General features: G+C 45.2%; 1 protein-coding gene across 2 annotated transcripts in view; it reads right to left on the minus strand.

Annotated features, from left to right (window-relative positions):
- Window positions 1-19,803, minus strand: part of GALC (galactosylceramidase) — an 85,945-nt gene that overhangs the window by 55,623 nt on the left and 10,519 nt on the right. For both annotated transcript variants that reach the window (XM_068254545.1, XM_068254546.1), the window contains exons 4-6: window positions 6,627-6,740; window positions 5,704-5,843; window positions 4,168-4,206 (exon numbers count right to left, since the gene is read on the minus strand). In XM_068254545.1, the coding sequence (XP_068110646.1) occupies window positions 4,168-4,206; window positions 5,704-5,843; window positions 6,627-6,740 (293 nt within the window). The remainder of the gene's footprint in view (window positions 1-4,167; window positions 4,207-5,703; window positions 5,844-6,626; window positions 6,741-19,803) is intronic.

Here is a 19,803-nt window from a genome sequence, read left to right on the forward strand (position 1 = left end):
AGCTTTTTTGCCACCGCCGTGGGACACAGGAGGTCGGGGGAAGCCTCGATAGGATCCAGAAGCTTCCCCCACACAAGGCAAGTAAGCCCCAGAGAAACTTTTTCTAGTTATAGGTTTTCTTTAACTCTTCCTGTACTGGAAACAATATTAGACTCATGTCTCTGCTCCTAATGTTTTATTTCTTAGCTGTACTACACATACAAATCATATCATCTTTTTTTTTTTCACTTCAATGTCTCTTTAATTGATGGATGTCTTTTTTCAACCAAACTATATAACTAAGGCCAAGCTGTAACCGTGCATTAAGGGGCAGTTCCCGGTGAACCTGTGTTCAGGTCATCATACAGCGCTGCACAAACTTCTCCCTGGTAACTTGCTTCACCTTTCTCTGCATTTTACAAGCAGATGAAACTCTGGTGAACTCCCACAGCGGGTCAAACTACAGAGCAATAACAATGTGCAAAGTGCAGCCAGACTTCCTGTTTCACCTAAATGCAGGCTTCTGATTGGCTGTTGCGGATACAGAGAACTCTGTCCATTCCTTATCATCGGCTTATTACACCACCTTACGCTGAGCATGAAATGGAAAGACGGCCATAGAATAATCTGCAGTGAGAGGAATGTGGAGGCGGACATTTTTATTTCCTTTTGAACAATGCACATTGCTTGGCTGTCCTGCTGCTCCTCTGCCTCTAATATTTTTAGTCACAGACCCTAAACAAGCATGCAAATCTGAGGTTTCCGACAAACAAATCTGACTGGATTAGCTGCATGCTTGTCTCAGGTGTGTGATTCAGACACTACTGATGCCAGAAAGATCAGCAGGATACCTAAGGTGACATGTGACATGATGAGATAGACATGGGTATGTACAGTGCCTAGCACAAAAATAACTAGGCTGTGTTCTTTGTTTTCTTTCTCTGCCTGAAAGAGTTAAAAATCAGGTATGCAAGTGACAGTTTCTGTCTGGGTCGGGATTGGGTCAGACTATAGCGTAACCCTCACTGATAGGGAATTACAGCCATAGAACACTTTCCTAGCAGAAAATAGCATCTGCGAAGAGAAACAAGATAAAAAGGGTCAATAGTTCATAGATTTTAGCTCTAGCAGACTTTTATGAATGCGTCATTGAGCAGAAACAATGAAACAGTAAAAACTTAAAAAGTGGATTTAAATATAAATTAAACTTGTGGGATACCTAAAACAAAGGAATCTATAGGAGATGGAGGATAGATACAATTGTTTTTCATCTAGTTTCACCTCAGGAGTTCTTTAAAGGGAAGGTCCAAGCAAAAAAAAAAAATGAGTTTCACTTACCTGGGGCTTCTGCCAGCCCCATGCAGCCATCCTGTGCCCTCGTAGTCACTCACTGCTGCTCCAGTCCCCCGCTGGCAGCTTGCCGACCTCGGAGGTCAGGGCCGAATTGCGTACATTTTTACACATTCCCGCTAGTGCAGAAACATTAACACATACATTTTTACGCGTTAGTGGTGCGTTAGTGGTGCAACGCGTAAATTTTTGTTCCTGCACTAGCTGGAATGCGTAAAAATGTATGCAATGTGGCCCTGACCTCTGAGGTCAGAAAGCTGCCAGCGGGGGACTGGAGCAGCAGTAAGTGACTACGAGGGCACAGGATGGCTGCATGGGGCTGGTAGAAGCCCCAGGAAAGTGAAACTCATTTTTTTTTTTTGCTTGGACCTTCCCTTTAAGACCTGGTCGTCTCCACATGCTTATCACTATAGGTTTCTTTCAATAATCGGCTATCAAGGTACAAAAATATAAGACACGGTTGATTGTAAGCTCTTCAGGACAGAGCAGACACATACCTTACAGTTTTCACAGTAAAGCAGAAATCCAGGCAGAGATGTTTTAGGCTTGTAACGCTCTTGTGATCCACACGCCTTTGCTACACTACATTTGCCAAACACACCGATGCAGATTCCTGGATGACCACCAATGTCCCAGTCTGATAAATTGGCTACAACCCACTACAGAAAGTCCTTCCTGTGCCCTGCCCCCACCTTACAGCGGACCTGAACTCAGAACTTCCTCTCTGCTCTAAAAGATAAGCAACAGCATAATAACCTTTACAGAAAAACATTTCTTTGTACAGCTGATACAAATCTTGCACTAAACCTGTAGTGTCTACTTACTGCTTTCATGGAAGCAGACATAGGGTTAACATCCTGTGTTTACAAAATAGCTGCTCTGCCAAGGCAGCTAGCTGAGAGATCAAACTACAGTTGTGATTAGTCACAGATGAGGGGGAATTAGACAGGATAAACTTTCTAAATACATACAGGGTACATTTCTCTGTGTTTTCCTTCTGTCCTGTGCAAGAGTTCAGGTCCATTTTAATGTTAGGGAAGTAAGTTCCTCCCACCCTTACCCCAAGATACTGACACATGGCAGAATTAAAGCCCAGCTTAGAACAAGACTGAAGAAGGAAAATTCTAACAGCGATCAGGAAACGAGCCGAGAGGTGGATGGAATAGCTGTTTCATTGGCCACTGGTGGATCCCAACTGCTGCTCCCCCCTCCGAATACAACCATTGGACAGGTCAATCAGAGGTGGTCACATGACACCCAAACTACAAACAACAACAAATGCCTTACTACATAACCCGGCATCCCTGCACTAAAGTAGAAAACATGTCTATAGCAAGAGGTGGGACTTGCAGTTCACAGGAGGTAAGTGTTCAGCTACTGGAGGACTCCAGTCTGCTCAGAGAATTAAAGAGACACTGAAGCGAAAAAAAAAAATGATGATATAATGAATTGTATGTGTAGTATGGATAATTACTAGAACATTAGTAGCAAAGAAAATACTCATTTTTCAATTATATCGTTGTTGTTTTTTTAAAACATTGCATCATATTTGCAGTTTACACATTACTCAGCATTCTAAATGATTTTACAGAGCAGGCCAGTGAACTTTTGACCTCTCCTCTGCAAAGGAAAAAAAAATGAATGGCAGTTGAGATAATAAGCTTCAGAAGACAGAGCTCTCTGCGACTTTGAAAGTCGTGGAGCTCAATGGCTCTTTTACACAGATAACAACTGGAGTTTCTTAACTCTTCCTGTACTGGAAACAATATTAGGCAGGGAGCCTAACACTGCAAATCCGTTTTGCGATTCCATTTCCGATTTGCAATTCCGATTTTCCCAGAATGCAATCAACAGAAAAACGGAGGAAAAAAAACGCAGCATGCTGTAACGGTTAAAAATCGGAATCAGATGTAAAAACCGATTAAAAATTGCATGCAGTGTGCAGGGAGCTTTAGACTTATGTCTCTGTTCTTAATTTTTTTTTATTTCTTAGCTGTACTACACATACAGATCATCATATTTTTTTCCACTTCAGTGTCTCTTTAAGCAATAGTTATTTTATGCTGTATACACACCATACAATTTTCCTGTCAGATCAGCGGGTTGATCCAAAATTTCCGCCATGTCCGATCTGCTTCCGACCTAGAAAGAGATTGATATTGTGCAGTAGCCATCTAAAGATCAATCCCTTTCTCAAAGGAAAGCAGATCGGACATGTCGTATGCCTGGTACACACCATGCAATTTCCCATCAGATAGAAGAGTCGATAATTTCCAACAGATTTGATCGGATTTCCGATTGATTTTCTAATCACTTTTATGCAAATTGATCCGAAAAACAGATTGGATCTGTTGGAAATTATCTATTCCACCCATCTGATGGGAAATCGCATGGTGTATACCAGGCTGTATACTATGTATTAACCCACCGATCTGACGGGAAAATTGCAACAAGCAACAGGGCCTGTTTCTCTGACTTGCTCCATTAAGAGTCTATCCATCACATTCAGGGTCAGACAGTAGAGGATGGTCCCTGTACAGTGTATTGTGAAGAGAAGTTGGAGGATCGAATGACAACAATTTCAAGTATAGCCTATTGGAAGTCAGCCTGGCAGCACTGAAATGGGATCGGAGCCACCCTTTAGAAGGCACATATTGATTTTCAACAGAGGCGCTAAAGCAAAGGGGCGAGTTTTAGATTTGTCTGGAGTTCTGCTTCAGTCTACAGCATTGATTGAGAGTTGCTGATCACACAGAGAGCGTAGCAGAGAAGTATAGAGACACACAAAGGACAGAGGTGAAGCCCCCACCTGTATCACCCGCAGGATCAGATCCTTACCTTTATGTACGTGGCATTGTAAGATCGCTCATTCCAGATCTGTGATACAAACACAACGGAAAGATCCATGAAAACATAACCAGAGGCAGTTCACTCACCTACCACCCCCAGGCGTACCTGTGTTCCTACACCACCATACAGCATGACATGGGAGTAGTGATCTATAAGTCTATATAGCTCTGACATATTCCACAGCGCTGTACAGAGATCACTGATCCATTCCCATCAGTCTCTGCAGCAGAGGAGCTTACACTCTAATGTCCTCACCACAGCCCCACACTATTATTATACATTTATATAGCTCTGACATACTCCACAGTGCTGTACAGAGATCACTGATCCAGGCTCATCAGTCTCTGCACCAGAGAAGCTTACACTCTGATGTCCTCACCACAGTCACACATTATTATTATACATTTATATAGCTCTGACATATTCCACAGCGCTGTACAGACCCAGTATTGGTATAGTGTTCCGCATAAAGGGAGGAAAGTAAGCTCAGTAGTCCATAATATTCTATTTGATAGCAGCACATTACGGTAATATGATAAGAAAAAAAAACAGCCAATACTGCCATAACCTCACAAAAATAATAATTCCAACATTTGTATAGCGCTTTTCTCCTGTCGGACTCAAAGCGTTCAATAGCTGCAGCCACTAGAGAGCGCTCAGTAGGCAGTAGCAGTGTTGGGGAGTCTTGCTCAAAATAGGTATTGAATGGTGGTGTTATAAGCTCTTCTGTCAGACCTCAGCTTCCACTCACTAGAAACCAGTACCCCAGCTCTACAGAGCCACAGTACTGACCCCTCAGTGCTAACACTGGGGGACATTTATCAAGAGTGCCTGAGACAAAATATTGGTAGGTTTTTAGAAATCTGTGCAGAACTGTCTCAGACATCCTAAGAAATCACTAAATAGTACATATTCCTTAAAGGAATTATCTGCACATTGTACTATTCTCTGCATTGTGTTGTGTATCTTATTGCTATTACCTGTATTGTTGTATCTATGGTCTGTTACCTGTATTGTTCTGTCAACCCTGTTATCATTGTCTGTAATCCTATTTATTGTACAGTGCTGCGTAATATGTTGGCGCTATATAAATCTAATAAATAATAATAATTAAACTGTTAGGAGTAGGAGGAGTTAGGAAGGTCTCTCAGACAGTGCAGTGCGTGAGGGAAATTGCTGTTGCTGAGGTAACCAATACATCTGCTGTATTGATACAGGCAGGCTCTGAACTGTCAGGAATGCAGCAGGGGGGAGGAGTCCTTCACAAATCATGACTAGCCTGCACTATGTGTAGAACTGCTATTAAGCACTTCTTAATCTGCAGCAGTTTAGGGATGGGTTTGCACTTTTCTTAACTGTAGTGCAGCTCTAGAAATCCACCCTAAACTGCCGGTATTACATGGATTTAAGAAGTTTATTATCATGCAGAACAGTTCCTCTGATGCTTAGAACGGTTTAAGAAGAAAAAACTGTCGGTAATGCTTTGATAAATCTGGGCCACTGAACTGTGTCCCTGGCACTCACCCCCACATAGTCTATATCCAAGTCATGGTACTGCTTCGCTCCGATGATCCAGGAGACCACATAGTAGGCGGTGACATCAGGGAAGTCATACGGCCAGTTCTCACCCCGACCGATCCAGCCGGGAAAGGCCCAGGGCAGTCCTGCAATACAGAGATACAGAACTCAGAGTTACCGGCACAAAGAGTCATCCACACAGACTGTTCCTTTATTCTCAAACTTCTATTGCATTAGCCCTGAAACTAACACCCGCCAACAACCTATGAATACTTCATTCCTATGTACATGCTGATCGCTGCCCACAAGTCCAGGGGCGTAACTACAATTCGTACCCCCCCCCCCCCCCCCCCCCAGTGTTTACACCCCTTCCCTTGCCTCCGTTTGGTGCCCTCTATGGCCTGGGGCTCATTTCACAAGGGTCATAAAACAAGTGTGGCATCGTGATCTTCACCCCCATAATAAGTGTAGCCACACAAACACCTGATCTGAAGTATAGTCCCCTGTATCGAAGGAAGGGAAGGTTAGTAGTTGTTCGTAGTTTTCACTCATCGGTCCTTGCCATCCTGTCGTGGTCTCAATTCTACGACGTCCTGCAGCCGCACATCGCCACTACAGGGCTTCGTAGAAGTGAGACCACTACAGGTAAACAGAAAAACCATGATGGCAAGATGGCTGAAAAATACTTTACTCCTCTGCTCTGCCTCACTGCTCACGGAGATTCCACCCGCATAATTCTGCCAGCATATGGCGGGGGGTTGTTACAACTCGAGTATAAGCTGAGACCCTCACTTTTCAGCCAATTTTTGGCTCCAAAAACTAGAAAACTAGGCTTATACTAGAGTATATACGGTATACATCTACAAAAACAACCCTTTATGTGAACGTTCCCTCCTGAGGAACTGCAGCTCAGCGGCGTCAGAATTTACCGATAAGTTTGATGTTGGGATTCCTCTTCTTGGCCTCCTTCATCAGCCACCACTCGTAGCCACGGAAATAGTTCTGGTCGTCCGGATAGTGCATGTGGGACGGTTCTGTGCCATCTGCCGGGAGAAAGACACTAAAGTCACAACTAATATCACCCCAAGTGTAACAATACTCCTGTGACTTACATGTGTACAGAATAATGAGTCTTCATATAAACAGAACGGTTTAAAGTGGACCTGAACTCTTGCACAGGACAGAAGGAAAACAGAGAAATGCACCCTGTGTGTATTTAGAGAGTTTAGCCTGTTCCCCCTCATCTGTGTCTAATCACAAGTGTAATGTTATCTCTCAGCTGTGTCAGCTGGGTTATTCAGCGGAACATCAAAAACAGATCAGTTCAAATGGAGAAATGTGAACGGATGTTCTTGATCAACATAGGATCTGTTTACCTCCATTAGGATCCAGTCCATTTAATTCCGCTTAATGGACCATTTTTAACCACTCTGCGACCATCTAACGCAGATTGGCCCCGTTCCTCAATCACGCCATATGGCGTCATCTCGTGAGGAGCGAGATTAGACAGGAGCTCATGCAAGCTACCGTCACCATAAACAGTCACAGCGATCAGCCTGCCAGCGGCTGATTAACGCTGGCAGGCTGTAATATTTAAGAAAAAATATTTATATAGCGCTGACATCTAACGCAGCGCTGCACAGAGTACTGCCTTGGCACTTAAATGTCCCTCGGAGGGGCTATGTCTATGTTAGTAGTATGTATCGTAGTGCAGGGCCAATTGGGGGGGGGGGGGGGAAGAAGGGGGGAGGATAAATAAAATGCACAAAATGTATATATTTTTTAATTAAAAAAAAAAAAAAAAAAAACTACTAATAGCAGCAGCAATCAAATCCCACCAAAAAAACAGCTCTATTGGTGGGAAAAAAATGGGGTAAAATTCATTTGGGCGCTAAGTTGTATGGCCGTGCAATAAACTGTTAAAGTTGAGAAGTGCTGAATTGTAAAAATGGTCTGGTCACTAGGGAGGGGGGGGGGGGGGGTATAAACCTCTGGGGTTCAAGTGGTTAAGACAAGTGTGAACCAGGCCTAAGCCTGTCTCCACCCGTCAGTTTTTCTGCATGAGTATTCTGCATTGCTGTCAATCGTTTTTCTGCGTGTAAAAAACGCCTTCAAGTGTGAAGGAGCCCATTAATTAACATTAGTTGCAGTTTTCCTGTCCAGAAAATGCACAGAAAAACTGACAAGCAGAGACAGGCTATGTTTCCACTAGAGGGTTGTGTCTTTGCATAAGAAAAATTAGATGCAAATTTTCTGAGGGGAAGAAAAAAACCTGGTGTTTTATATGCAATTTTTATGCAAGTTTTCACATGCAAGATTTTTTGCAATGGGACTTTTTAATGCATTATAAATGCAATAAACTCATTGCAGGCGCTGAAGCGAGCTCTGGAAAATCCTCATGGTTCCTGTTTCTATGAGGATTTGGGGCAAGGTTGGCGGAGTTCTACCACAAGCTGTAAAGAACTGTGCTCTGACTTTACTGTACAGTACAAATAAACCATTTACAAGGTGCAGTTATACAGCATGCAGTACCGCCACACCTCTGTACACAGACACAAGCCAGATGAATGTCCTCTCTGTGCCGTTCCATAGGTAAAACCAGGAGAGATCAGCAGATATGTCGACACAGGTGACACCAGGAGAGATAAGCAGATATGTCGACACAGGTGACACCAGGAGAAATCAGCAGATATGTCGACACAGGTGACACCAGGAGAAATCAGCAGATATGTCGACACAGGTGACACCAGGAGAAATCAGCAGATATGTCGACACAGGTGACACCAGGAGAAATCAGCAGATATGTCGACACAGGTGACACCAGGAGAGATCAGCAGATATGTGACACCAGGAGAGATCAGCAGATATGTGACACCAGGAGAGATCAGCAGATATGTGACACCAGGAGAGATCAGCAGATATGTGACACCAGGAGAGATCAGCAGATATGTGACACCAGGAGAGATCAGCAGATATGTGACACCAGGAGAGATCAGCAGATATGTGACACCAGGAGAGATCAGCAGATATGTGACACCAGGAGAGATCAGCAGATATGTGACACCAGGAGAGATCAGCAGATATGTGACACCAGGAGAGATCAGCAGATATGTGACACAGGTGACACCAGGAGAGTTCAGATATGTGACATAGGTAACACCAGGAGAGATCAGCAGATATGTGACACAGGTGACACCAGGAGAGATCAGCAGATATGTGACACAGGTGACACCAGGAGAGATCAGCAGATATGTGACACAGGTGACACCAGGAGAGATCAGCAGATACGTGACACAGGTGACACCAGGAGAGATCAGCAGATATGTGAGACCAGGAGAGATCAGCAGATATGTGAGACCAGGTGACACCAGGAGAGATCAGCAGATATGTGACACAGGTGACACCAGGAGAGATCAGCAGATATGTGACACAGGTGACACCAGGAGAGATCAGCAGATATGTGGACACCAGGAGAGATCAGCAGATATGTGGACACCAGGAGAGATCAGCAGATATGTGGACACCAGGAGAGATCAGCAGATATGTGGACACCAGGAGAGATCAGCAGCTATGTGGACACCAGGAGAGATCAGCAGCTATGTGGACACCAGAAGAGATCAGCAGATATGTGGACACCAGGAGAGATCAGCAGATATGTGGACACAGGTGACACCAGGAGAGATCAGCAGATATGTGGACACAGGTAACACCAGGAGAGATCAGCAGATATGTGACACAGGTGACACCAGGAGAGTTCAGATATGTGACACAGGTGACACCAGGAAAGATCAGCAGATATGTGACACAGGTGACACCAGGAGAGATCAGCAGATATGTGACACAGGTGACACCAGGAGAGATCAGCAGATATGTGGACACCAGGAGAGATCAGCAGATATGTGGACACCAGGAGAGATCAGCAGATATGTGGACACCAGGAGAGATCAGCAGATATGTGACACCAGGTGATACCAGGAGAGATCAGCAGATATGTGACACAGGTGACACCAGGAGAGATCAGCAGATATGTGACACAGGTGACACCAGGAGAGATCAGCAGATATGTGACACAGGTGACACCAGGAGAGATCAGCAGATATGTGGACACCAGGAGAGATCAGCAGATATGTGGCCACAGGAGAGATCAGCAGATATGTGGACACCAGGAGAGATCAGCAGATATGTGGACACCAGGAGAGATCAGCAGATATGTGGACACCAGGAGAGATCAGCAGATATGTGGACACCAGGAGAGATCAGCAGATATGTGGACACCAGGAGAGATCAGCAGATATGTGGACACCAGGAGAGATCAGCAGATATGTGGACACCAGGAGAGATCAGCAGATATGTGGACACCAGGAGAGATCAGCAGCTATGTGGACACCAGAAGAGATCAGCAGATATGTGACACCAGGAGAGATCAGCAGATATGTGACACCAGGAGAGATCAGCAGATATGTGACACCAGGAGAGTTCAGATATGTGACACAGGTGACACCAGGAGAGATCAGCAGATACGTGACACAGGTGACACCAGGAGAGATCAGCAGATATGTGACACAGGTGACACCAGGAGAGATCAGCAGATATGTGACACAGGTGACACCAGGAGAGATCAGCAGATATGTGACACAGGTGACACCAGGAGAGATCAGCAGATATGTGACACCAGAAGAGATCAGCAGATATGTGACACCAGAAGAGATCAGCAGATATGTGACACCAGAACAGATCAGCAGATATGTGACACATATTAATTACAAATTCCTAAAGTACAGTTTATCTGCTCTGAAAGCTGCCATTGCATTTCATTGCATAGCTGCTGAATTTATATATTAAAATCTATCTAGTGATCACTTCTCAGTTCTATCTGCTTCTCAAAAGATGATTTCATCACCTCTTCAGATATTTAGGCCAGTAGCTTTCAGGAGCTTTCCACTGAAGAACCAAGTGCTGTGTTTAACTGTCTGAATGCTGTTCTGCTACAATGGGGTGTGTGTGTGTGTGTGTGTGTGTGTGTGTGTGTGTGTGTGTGTGTGTGTGTGTGTGTGTGTGTGTGTGTGTGTGTGTGTGTGTGTGTGTGTGTGTGTGTGTGTGTGTGTGTGTGTGTGTGTGTGTGTGTGTGTGTGTGTGTGTGTGTGTGTGTGTGTGTGTGTGTGTGTGTGTATCTTTTAGAACAAACAGGAAATACTGTGTTTCATACCAAGTTAATAGCACGGCTTATAAAAAAAAAGTGGACATAAGAAGAACACAGAGATTGATTGATTTGCTTACTCTTATCAGTATCAATAAGGCTACTTTCACACCAAGACGCTGCGTTTTAGGGGACGTTATGGTCGCATAACGTGCCCCTAACGCAACGTATGGTGGTGTTGAAGTTGGACGTCAGATTGAGCTGCGTTATGCAGCTCTCAAAGCAGCCGCTCCAGGATAGTGATAGGAAGTCCGGATCTTTTTAAGGATTCGGATAATTTGAATCGGATCATTAAAAAATTCCGGATCTTTGAACCGAATCATTTGAATCCTTTTACTAGGGAAGCAGACTGGGTGAAATGACTAGCAGGACAGGACTTTCCCTGCACTGTACATTCTGTATGTTCCTGTTTCTTCCAGACAGACATCCACTGTGAACCGAATCTTTCATTGTGATGATCCGGATGATTAGACTCACAAAAAAAATTCAGACAACACTACAGTCCTACCACGAGTCTCTGCAGTGCAGTGAATATTAATTAGCCATATGGCTGGCCAGGAAGAGGGGGGGGGGGGTGACCTCCTCCTCCAACATTACTGAGCATGTGCAAGCAGTCTAACGTGGCTTAGCCCAGTATAACGTACAGCATGCAGCACTTTGTTTAAACGTGCTGCGTTACTATGTAACGCAACGTGGGCACTGTGAACAGCACAATTGATTTTACAGTGCTGTGAGTTAGGCTGCGTTACTGGCTGCTGTAACGTGGGACTTTAACGTCCCACTGTGAAACCAGCCTGAAGGAAATAAGTTTTGAATCGGGATGATGCCATTTATTTGCAAACTTAGAAGAAAAGGAGTCCGCTTTCTGCTATGAAGCCTTCCTCAGATTAGATTCCTACAGTGTCCACGAATTCGGGTGAAACCTGGATAGTAGCTATCCGGATTTCACCCTGCTAATTACAATCAGCTGTGCGCGCGCGGGGGGTGTCAAGCTTACCTCTCTGGCGTCTTCTTTGGTCCGTCCCTCGGCGCCTCCCACGCTGCACTCCAATCCGGCGTCACGTGACTATACACTTCCTCCTTCAACCCGGAAGGAGGTGTTTGTAATCACGTGACCGCCACGTGGACCGCATCGTGGGAGGCGCCGAGGGATGGACCAAAGAAGACGTCAGAGAGGTAAGATTGACCCCTCCGTCCAGCCCGCACAGCTGATTGTAATTAGCAGGGTGAAATCCGGATAGCTACTATCCGGGTTCCACCCGAATTCAGATTTGAGCAACCCTAATAGTGACAACATGTAGAGCACACCTCAATTAAACATTGTTAAAGTTTAATTTAAAGGTCATATGAGGTGAGAGGGTATGGAGGCTGCCATATTTATTTCCTTTGAAACAATGCAGATTGCCTGGCTGTCCTGCTAATCCGGTGTGTCTGATTCCTTTAGCTACAGACCCTGAACAAGCATGCAGAACAGGTGCACTGACTGGATTAGCTGCATGCTTGTTTCAAGTGTGTGATCTGGATACTACTGCAGCCAGAAAGAGCCCCATGCCCCCCCCCCCCACACACACACACTCCCTCCTGTGAGCACTCTGCAGGGGCCCGGGGGATCACCATCTGCATGGAGTTTGTATGTTCTCCCCGTGTCTGCGTGGGTTTCCTCCAGGCACTCCGGCTTTCTGCCACTTCCCCAAAACATGCTGGAAAGTTAATTGGATTCCCCCTAAAAATTGGTACTAGACTATAATGGGCATAGGACTATGGCAGGGATTAGATTGTGAGCTACTCTGAGGACAGTCAGTGACATGACTATGTACTCTGTAATGTGCTGCAGAAGATGTCAGTGCTATATAAATACATAATAATATGGTAGGACATTAGACTAGGACTATAGTGTATAGTATGACTATGCAGTGCCTGGATAGTGTACTGTTCAGTAAGCCAGCAACTATTCAGTAAGGAGACCTTGGGCAAGACTTTCTAACACTGCTATTGCCACTAGAGCATGCCCTACTGGCTGCAGCTCTGGCACTTTGAGCATAAGATTGGGAGCTCCTCTGAAGAACAGTCAGTGACATGACTATGTACTCTGTAATGTGCTGCAGGAGATGTCAGGGCTATATAAATACATAATAATAATATGATAGGACATTAGACTATGACTGTGGTAGGATTATATTGTGAGCTTCTCTGAGGACAGTCAGTGACATGACTATGTGCTCTGTACAGTGCTGCAGAAGATGTCAGTGCTATATAATTAATAATAATAATAATAATAGGTATCTTTAATGCAACACATTATAGCTGTAATGATGAGGATGATAAATGACTTAATGGAATACTTAAAGTGAACCAGAGACGAAGCACCCTCATGTATTTTACCATAGAAATCAGTGGGAACATTAGAGAAAACACCTACCCTGCCCTCTGTTTCATCCTCACTGCTAAAAGTGTCTGTTATCTAGCTGAGATAAGAATCCCGGACTGTGCATTGAGTCTGGCTTTGCTATAATGACTCAGCTATAATGATTTCTGAGCAAAGCCAGCAGGGGGCAGGCTTGGACTTGAAAAGACACAAAAGAACACAGACTCAGCTATAATCTTTCTGTAGCAAAGCCAGCTGACTGCTTAGTCGGGATTCTTATCTTAGAGGTGATAATAGGCAAATTAAACAGAGAACAATGTAACAAAGAGCAGATTAGGTGTTTACTGTCATGTTCCCACTGATTTATAAGGTAAAATACATGAGGGTGCTTCATCTCTGGTTCTCTTTAAGCGAAATATAAAAATTATTTTATCTTACCTGGGTCTTCTTCCAGCCCCCTGGACTTGTCCTCCGCCCACGTCATCCTCCTGGTCCCCTCCGGCCAGCAGCTGCGACCTCCGCAAAGCTGGCCGGTTGCCGAAAGTCAGCAGCTACTGCGCATGCGCGACTCCTGAGCAGCGTGCACCCTGATCGCGCTCCCGGGGCCAGGAGCGTTCTGCACATGCACAGTATGCGGAGAACACTTCCAACCGTGGATGCACAGCAGGGGGTCGCCGCTGCTGGCCAGAAGGGACCAGCAGGACGTCTTGGGCATAGGAGGGCTCCAGGGGGCTGGGTGAAGCCCCAGGTAGATTAAAATCTTTTTTTTTTCCCCATTAAAGGGCACCGAGGCAAAAATAAACGAATGAAATAAAATTGTATCCACCTTCCTTCTCCTAAAAATGAATTAAGATATTCCACAGTTTCATTTTATATGTTTAAATCTACTTTTTAAGTTTTAACTATTTTATTGTTTTTTTTGCTCAATGCCACATTCATTGAAGTACGCCAGAGCTAAAATCTATGAACTATTGACCCTTTTTATCTCTTTCCTGCTCTCAGAAGCCATTTTCTGCTAGGAGTCAGGACTGAGTCAGCCACTTACATACCTGATATTTAACTCTTTCAGGCAGAAAAAGAAAAAAAAGGAACACAGCATAGTTATTTGTGCGCTAGGCACTGTACATACACGTCTATCTCATCATGTCAAATGTCACTTCGGGTATCCTTTAAGTATTACTTTAATGCAAATGTTGTTCCATATGGGCCCATCAAATGTTGCAGCAGTAGTAAGACTTTCAATTCTAAAGCTGGCCATACATTACAATTTTTTTTCCTAATAAGACATTTGATTAGGTAAAAACATCCAATTTGAGAAAAAAAATTGAGTGGGTTTTTTTCGTGCGTTTCCGCACAAAATCACTCTGCAGAAGCGCTATGTTGGTTCTTGGGGAAGTCGATCCTAATGTTGATCGTGTCAAAAATTGGTGGCAGTTTAAAAACAGACAGACGTGGAAGCCCCGGGCGGAGAGACTGTGCAGGCAGTGTGACAAGGGGGCCCTGGAGGATGAGGCCCACTTCCTGCTACACTGCAGCAAATCTGCACCTGCGAGGACTGCCTACTTCCAGAGACTCTCCGCCCACATCCAGGATGAGTAGAGGAAACTCTACAGCCTGCTGGGGGAAGAGGAAACAAACATGCAAATAGCTGCCCGACCTGTCACTGCCTGCCACCAACTGAAAGGTACATGTTACCTCATGGACTGTATACCCCCTATACCCCCATCGCCAATATGGACTATATATATCCCATCACCCTATACTGTCCCTTATATACTCCTCATGCTTATGAACTGTACACCCCAACCCCCTATACCCTTCCCTTATTCCCACAACCACCCCTCCCATGCTAATGTTTTACTTTGGCAATGCTACATGTATTTGCTCCTGCCGAGCTTTTTTGGATTTGGATTTGTGTTCAGCTGTATACAAATGTTAAAGTGCACCTCCAGACTAAAAATCTACTCAGCAGAACTGAAAAGGCTTGGTGTTTCTTTTACAGTTTCACAGCATCAGAACTTTGTTTTTCTTACCCAAGCCTCATTTTTTGCTGCACAGAAGAAAACTGCCAGGGCATTTTCCCCTGATCCTGTGCAAAGCATGATGGGATTTCTGATGTTGTTGTTCTCTTTCTGCTGTTTTGGTGCAATTTTTTTTTTCTTTGTAATTTTGAATTTGAGATTTGAAGCCTAGTGCACGCAGCTGGGAGGTGTGATCAGGACACAGGGCAGTTGGAACTGTGCCTCATGCTCCCTGTCACCTCCTTTCAACCAAAAAGATGGCTGCCCCCATGAAATCACAAACATTTGCCTGTTTTTTTAAAACAGGTTGGGTAACAGATTATATTACCTATCTATTTTAATTAACATAACTCATGTAACTTAATGACAGTATGTTTGTTTAGGCTGAAGTTCCCGTTTAACTAGAAAAAGAGAGTTCTTGGAACCTGTGTACACTAAAGGCTGCGATTGGCTTACCACCAAAAACAGAACTCCCTTTGCACTCCTTATCTCTCATCATACCAGCTACTACCACATCCTCCTATCTGCCATTTCACCACCTCGATTCTGATCTGTCATCTCCACCCCTCTGTGACGACTGTACAGAGAGCCGCAGGCTGGAGACCGCTGTAGTAGATGATGTTCACACCTGCACCACGTCCGTTTCATCGTAAGGTTGTACGTGTGGCACAGCATCACAGAGAAGAGAGAATAGCCCATTTCTGCTGAAGTGCAGCCACAAACCACTTCTGCATTCCAGCAGGACTTCCTCATAGATCAGGCCTGCTTTATTTCTGTACCAAACCGTTACAAAACTGGCAGCATAATCTCATTAAAGTGAACCAGAGACGAAGCACCCTCATGTATTTTACCATATATATCAGTGGGAATATTAGAGAAAACATCTGCCTTGCTTTCAGTTTCATTCTTCACTGCTCAGCCAGCTTGTTATCAGCCCGGATGAAATCCAATCTTGAAGAGTATTCTCCATTCTACTGGTAGCCAGTGCAGTGAGCGAAGGATCGGTGTAATGTAACAGTGGCGAGGCTGGTTTGTTAGCAATCTGGCAGCAGCATTCTGCACTAATTGCAGGCGACGCAGGTCCTTTTTGGGGAGGCCAGCATAAAGGGCATTGCAGTAGTCCAGCCGTGATGTGATGAAGGCGTGGACTAGGGTTGGAAGATCCTCTGGGGGAATTAGATGTTTAATCTTTGCAATGTTCTTCAGATGAAAGAAGGAAGATTTAACTACAGATGAAATTTGGTTTCTGAAACTCAATTCCCCATCGATTAGTACGCCAAGGCTGCGCACAAGGTTGGAGCTGTTTATGTCTGAATTCTCAATCCTGATTGGTGTTGCTTTAGGATAGAGCTGTTTTGATGGCGAGTGCTGGCTTTGGACAAACAGGACCTCAGTTTTGTCAGCATTCAGTTTCAACCAGTTATCATTCATCCATGCCTGAAGCTCAGCTAAGCAAGAGTTTATTTTTTGGGTAGGGTCTGTTCCACCAGGTTTGAAGGACAGGTATAGCTGTGTGTCATCGGCGTAGCAGTGGTACGTCAGGCCAGAGGTAAGGTCCGTACACACGCCGGACTGGAGGCAACGACGGGTTCGTCGTCACCTCCCGCTGGGTGGGCATTCCAGTGTACAGTCTGTCGGCGGACTGATACGGCTGTTTCTGAGCGATCCGCCCAGCGGGAGGTGATGATGGACCCGTCGTTGCCTCCAGTCCGCGTGTGTACGGACCTTTACCCTCAGCATTAAGTAGCTAGAGGTGCCCCTGATTGAAAGGAGATCTTGTCAGTGGAATGCAGAGAGCAGGGTGAGTAACTCATTTACACTCTCATTAGGACTCTGCATAGTGAAGGAGGGAGGCACTGGGAGGGGAATGAGCAGCATTTCCGTCATCAGGCGCCTGTAGGCACGTGCCTACAGTGCCTCATGGTAAATCCAGCCCTGCTCCTGACCCTGTCTTCACCGTAAGCCAACCTCATTGGCTTATATTGATTGACAGGGTCAGGAGCCAATGAAAGCGGCTCCTGGCCTGCTCACACAGCTCTGCTGTCATAGGGAAAGAAGGGAGAGGGACCTGCGGTGGGGAGAGAACGGCATGACCGGCGGATGATTGCGGCGATTCCTAGGTAAGCGCCGTTTTACCGTAACAGCAGTCTCTGGTCCTTAAAGGGAACCAGAGACGAAGCACCCTTGTGTATTTTACCATGTATATCAGTAAGAACATTAGAGAAAACACTTACCATGCTCTCTGTTCCATCCTCACTGCTAAAAGTGTCTGTTATCAGCTGTGATAAGAATCCCGGACTGAGCATTCTGTCTGGCTTTGCAGGGATTAATTATAGCTGAGTCATTATAGCAGAGCCACAAGGGGGCAGGCTTGGGCTTGAAAAGACACCAGAGAAGACAGACTCAGCTATAATCATTCCGTAGCAAAGCCAGACTGAGTACTCAGTCGGGATTCTTACCAGAGGTGATAACATTTAGATTAAACAGAGAACAATGGAACAAAGAGCAGATTAGGTGTTTACTGTCATGTTCCCACTGATTTATAAGGTAAAATACAAGAGGGTGCTTCATCTCTGGTTCTCTTTAAGGGGGCAGAAACTGCTGGTACGGATGTAGGTAAACAATACCAGTTGCCTGGCAACCCAACTGATCTATTTGGCTGCAGTAGTGTCGGAATCACACCAGAAACAAGCATGCAGCTAATCTTGTCAGATCTGCTAATGTCAGAAACACCTGATCTGCTGCATGCTTGTTCAGGGTCTATGGCTAACAGTATTAGAGGCAGAGGATCAGCAGGACAGCCAGGCAACTGGTATTGCTCAAAGGAAACAAATATAGCAGCCTCCATATCTCTCTCGGTTTAGTTGATCTTTAATTGGGCTTCAGAGGTTTGTGTACCTACTGGAGGGGGCAGGACAAGCAGCCATCTTACATTACAGAACTCTGGTGTACCCTGCTGTGAAAGTGGCACTGGGAAAGTACAGAACCAGCAAAAATTGGGGTGGGCCTGGCCTCCTTCCTGCGTGGGCAACATGCGTTAAGGTGGCCATACATCTCTTGACTTGGCGGCTGACCATCCGATTTGATAATTATTATTAAATCGGATGAAAAACGGTGCTGCCAAGAGCATCCCTGATTGATGATGTGACTAATTTCAGTAATTTGGACACATGTATCGATCGGACATGCTGCAAGACGTCGGGCCGTCGTGGACGATCAGGTGCACGGCGGTAACGTCGAGCGATATCAGGACAAGCGATGAAACACCCAGTGCTGCCCCCTAGTGTATAAATATCCACCCCCCCCCCATGTGTGCATTCATGCATTACCTGTCCTGTGCCGCCCACTATGGGGTACCCATCTGTCTTCGGAATACCTCACTTCCGTTAGCAGTATACACGCCGCCCGTGTGATGTCACATGCTATACTCCAGCGGCATATATAGCACAAACAGAAGAGAGAGGGATTCCCGAAGACAGACAGGTAATACAGAAATACACATACAGGGGTACATTCATACACAGGGGGTAGTGGCGAGGCGGCGGATGTGGCAGACTCAAATGAATCCGGAGAGATTTCATGCTGAAATTGATTGGAAATTAGCCTGCAGTATATGGGCAGCCGACAGATCTCTCCCAAATCAGATTTTATCAGAGAGAGATTAGCCTCTCGGTCGAATCTGCCCATCATTGTTAGATTTAGGTCTACCCTTGAGGGGCCCATACACTGGTCAATTTCAGCCATCGATTTGATAATTCGCAAATCAATGCACTGATCGTGCAAATCGAAACCAGATCGATGGCCCATAGAGTTGCGTTGGATCTAATGGTCCAATAATGCATTTAGATCGATTTCCAATAGATTTCATTCTGAAATCTATTGGAAATCTGTTCCTAGTCTGTGGCACCCATCAGATAGATTCCTGTCAGATTCGACTTGACAGAAATCTGATGGTCGAATCTGCTGCAAATCCATCAGTGTATGGCCACCTTTAGTTTAGGAGGGAACAATGCCGGGGGGGGGGGGGGGTCTGTCTACTTTTAGGATCTGTCTCATCTCTTCACTGGTGTTTTACCACAACCTCATCACTGCCATGATAGGTACCCCTGCCTATGTGTACCCACGGCTGGACAACTGCCACTCCCACCATTTCCCATAAAGCACTGCACAACATGCTGGCTCTTCATACAGAGTCATTATGTTCCAATGCCTATATCAGGAGAACGGGACACACACCAGCCGCACACACATTACTGTAGTCCATTGCAGCTCTCACAATGTTTATTCTGTGGTTATCACCCCATCTGCAGATGCTGAATTTCCTGTTTTCTTGGCTTCCAGCCCTGCTGACGAGGGGAAGACCAAACTGCGGCTAGCTGTGTGACCCAAATACGCCCAGATCTTCTGCTGATCTGACGGCCGGCTTCACATGAAATACACGCAAGTGGTGAATTTCGACATCCAGAAACCACCGAAAAAATGTAAACGCTGTGAAAGATCACAAGCTGGATATGTGAGAAAGT

This window comes from Hyperolius riggenbachi, chromosome 9 (assembly GCF_040937935.1).
Source record: "Hyperolius riggenbachi isolate aHypRig1 chromosome 9, aHypRig1.pri, whole genome shotgun sequence".
NCBI classification, from domain to species: Eukaryota; Metazoa; Chordata; class Amphibia; order Anura; family Hyperoliidae; genus Hyperolius; species Hyperolius riggenbachi.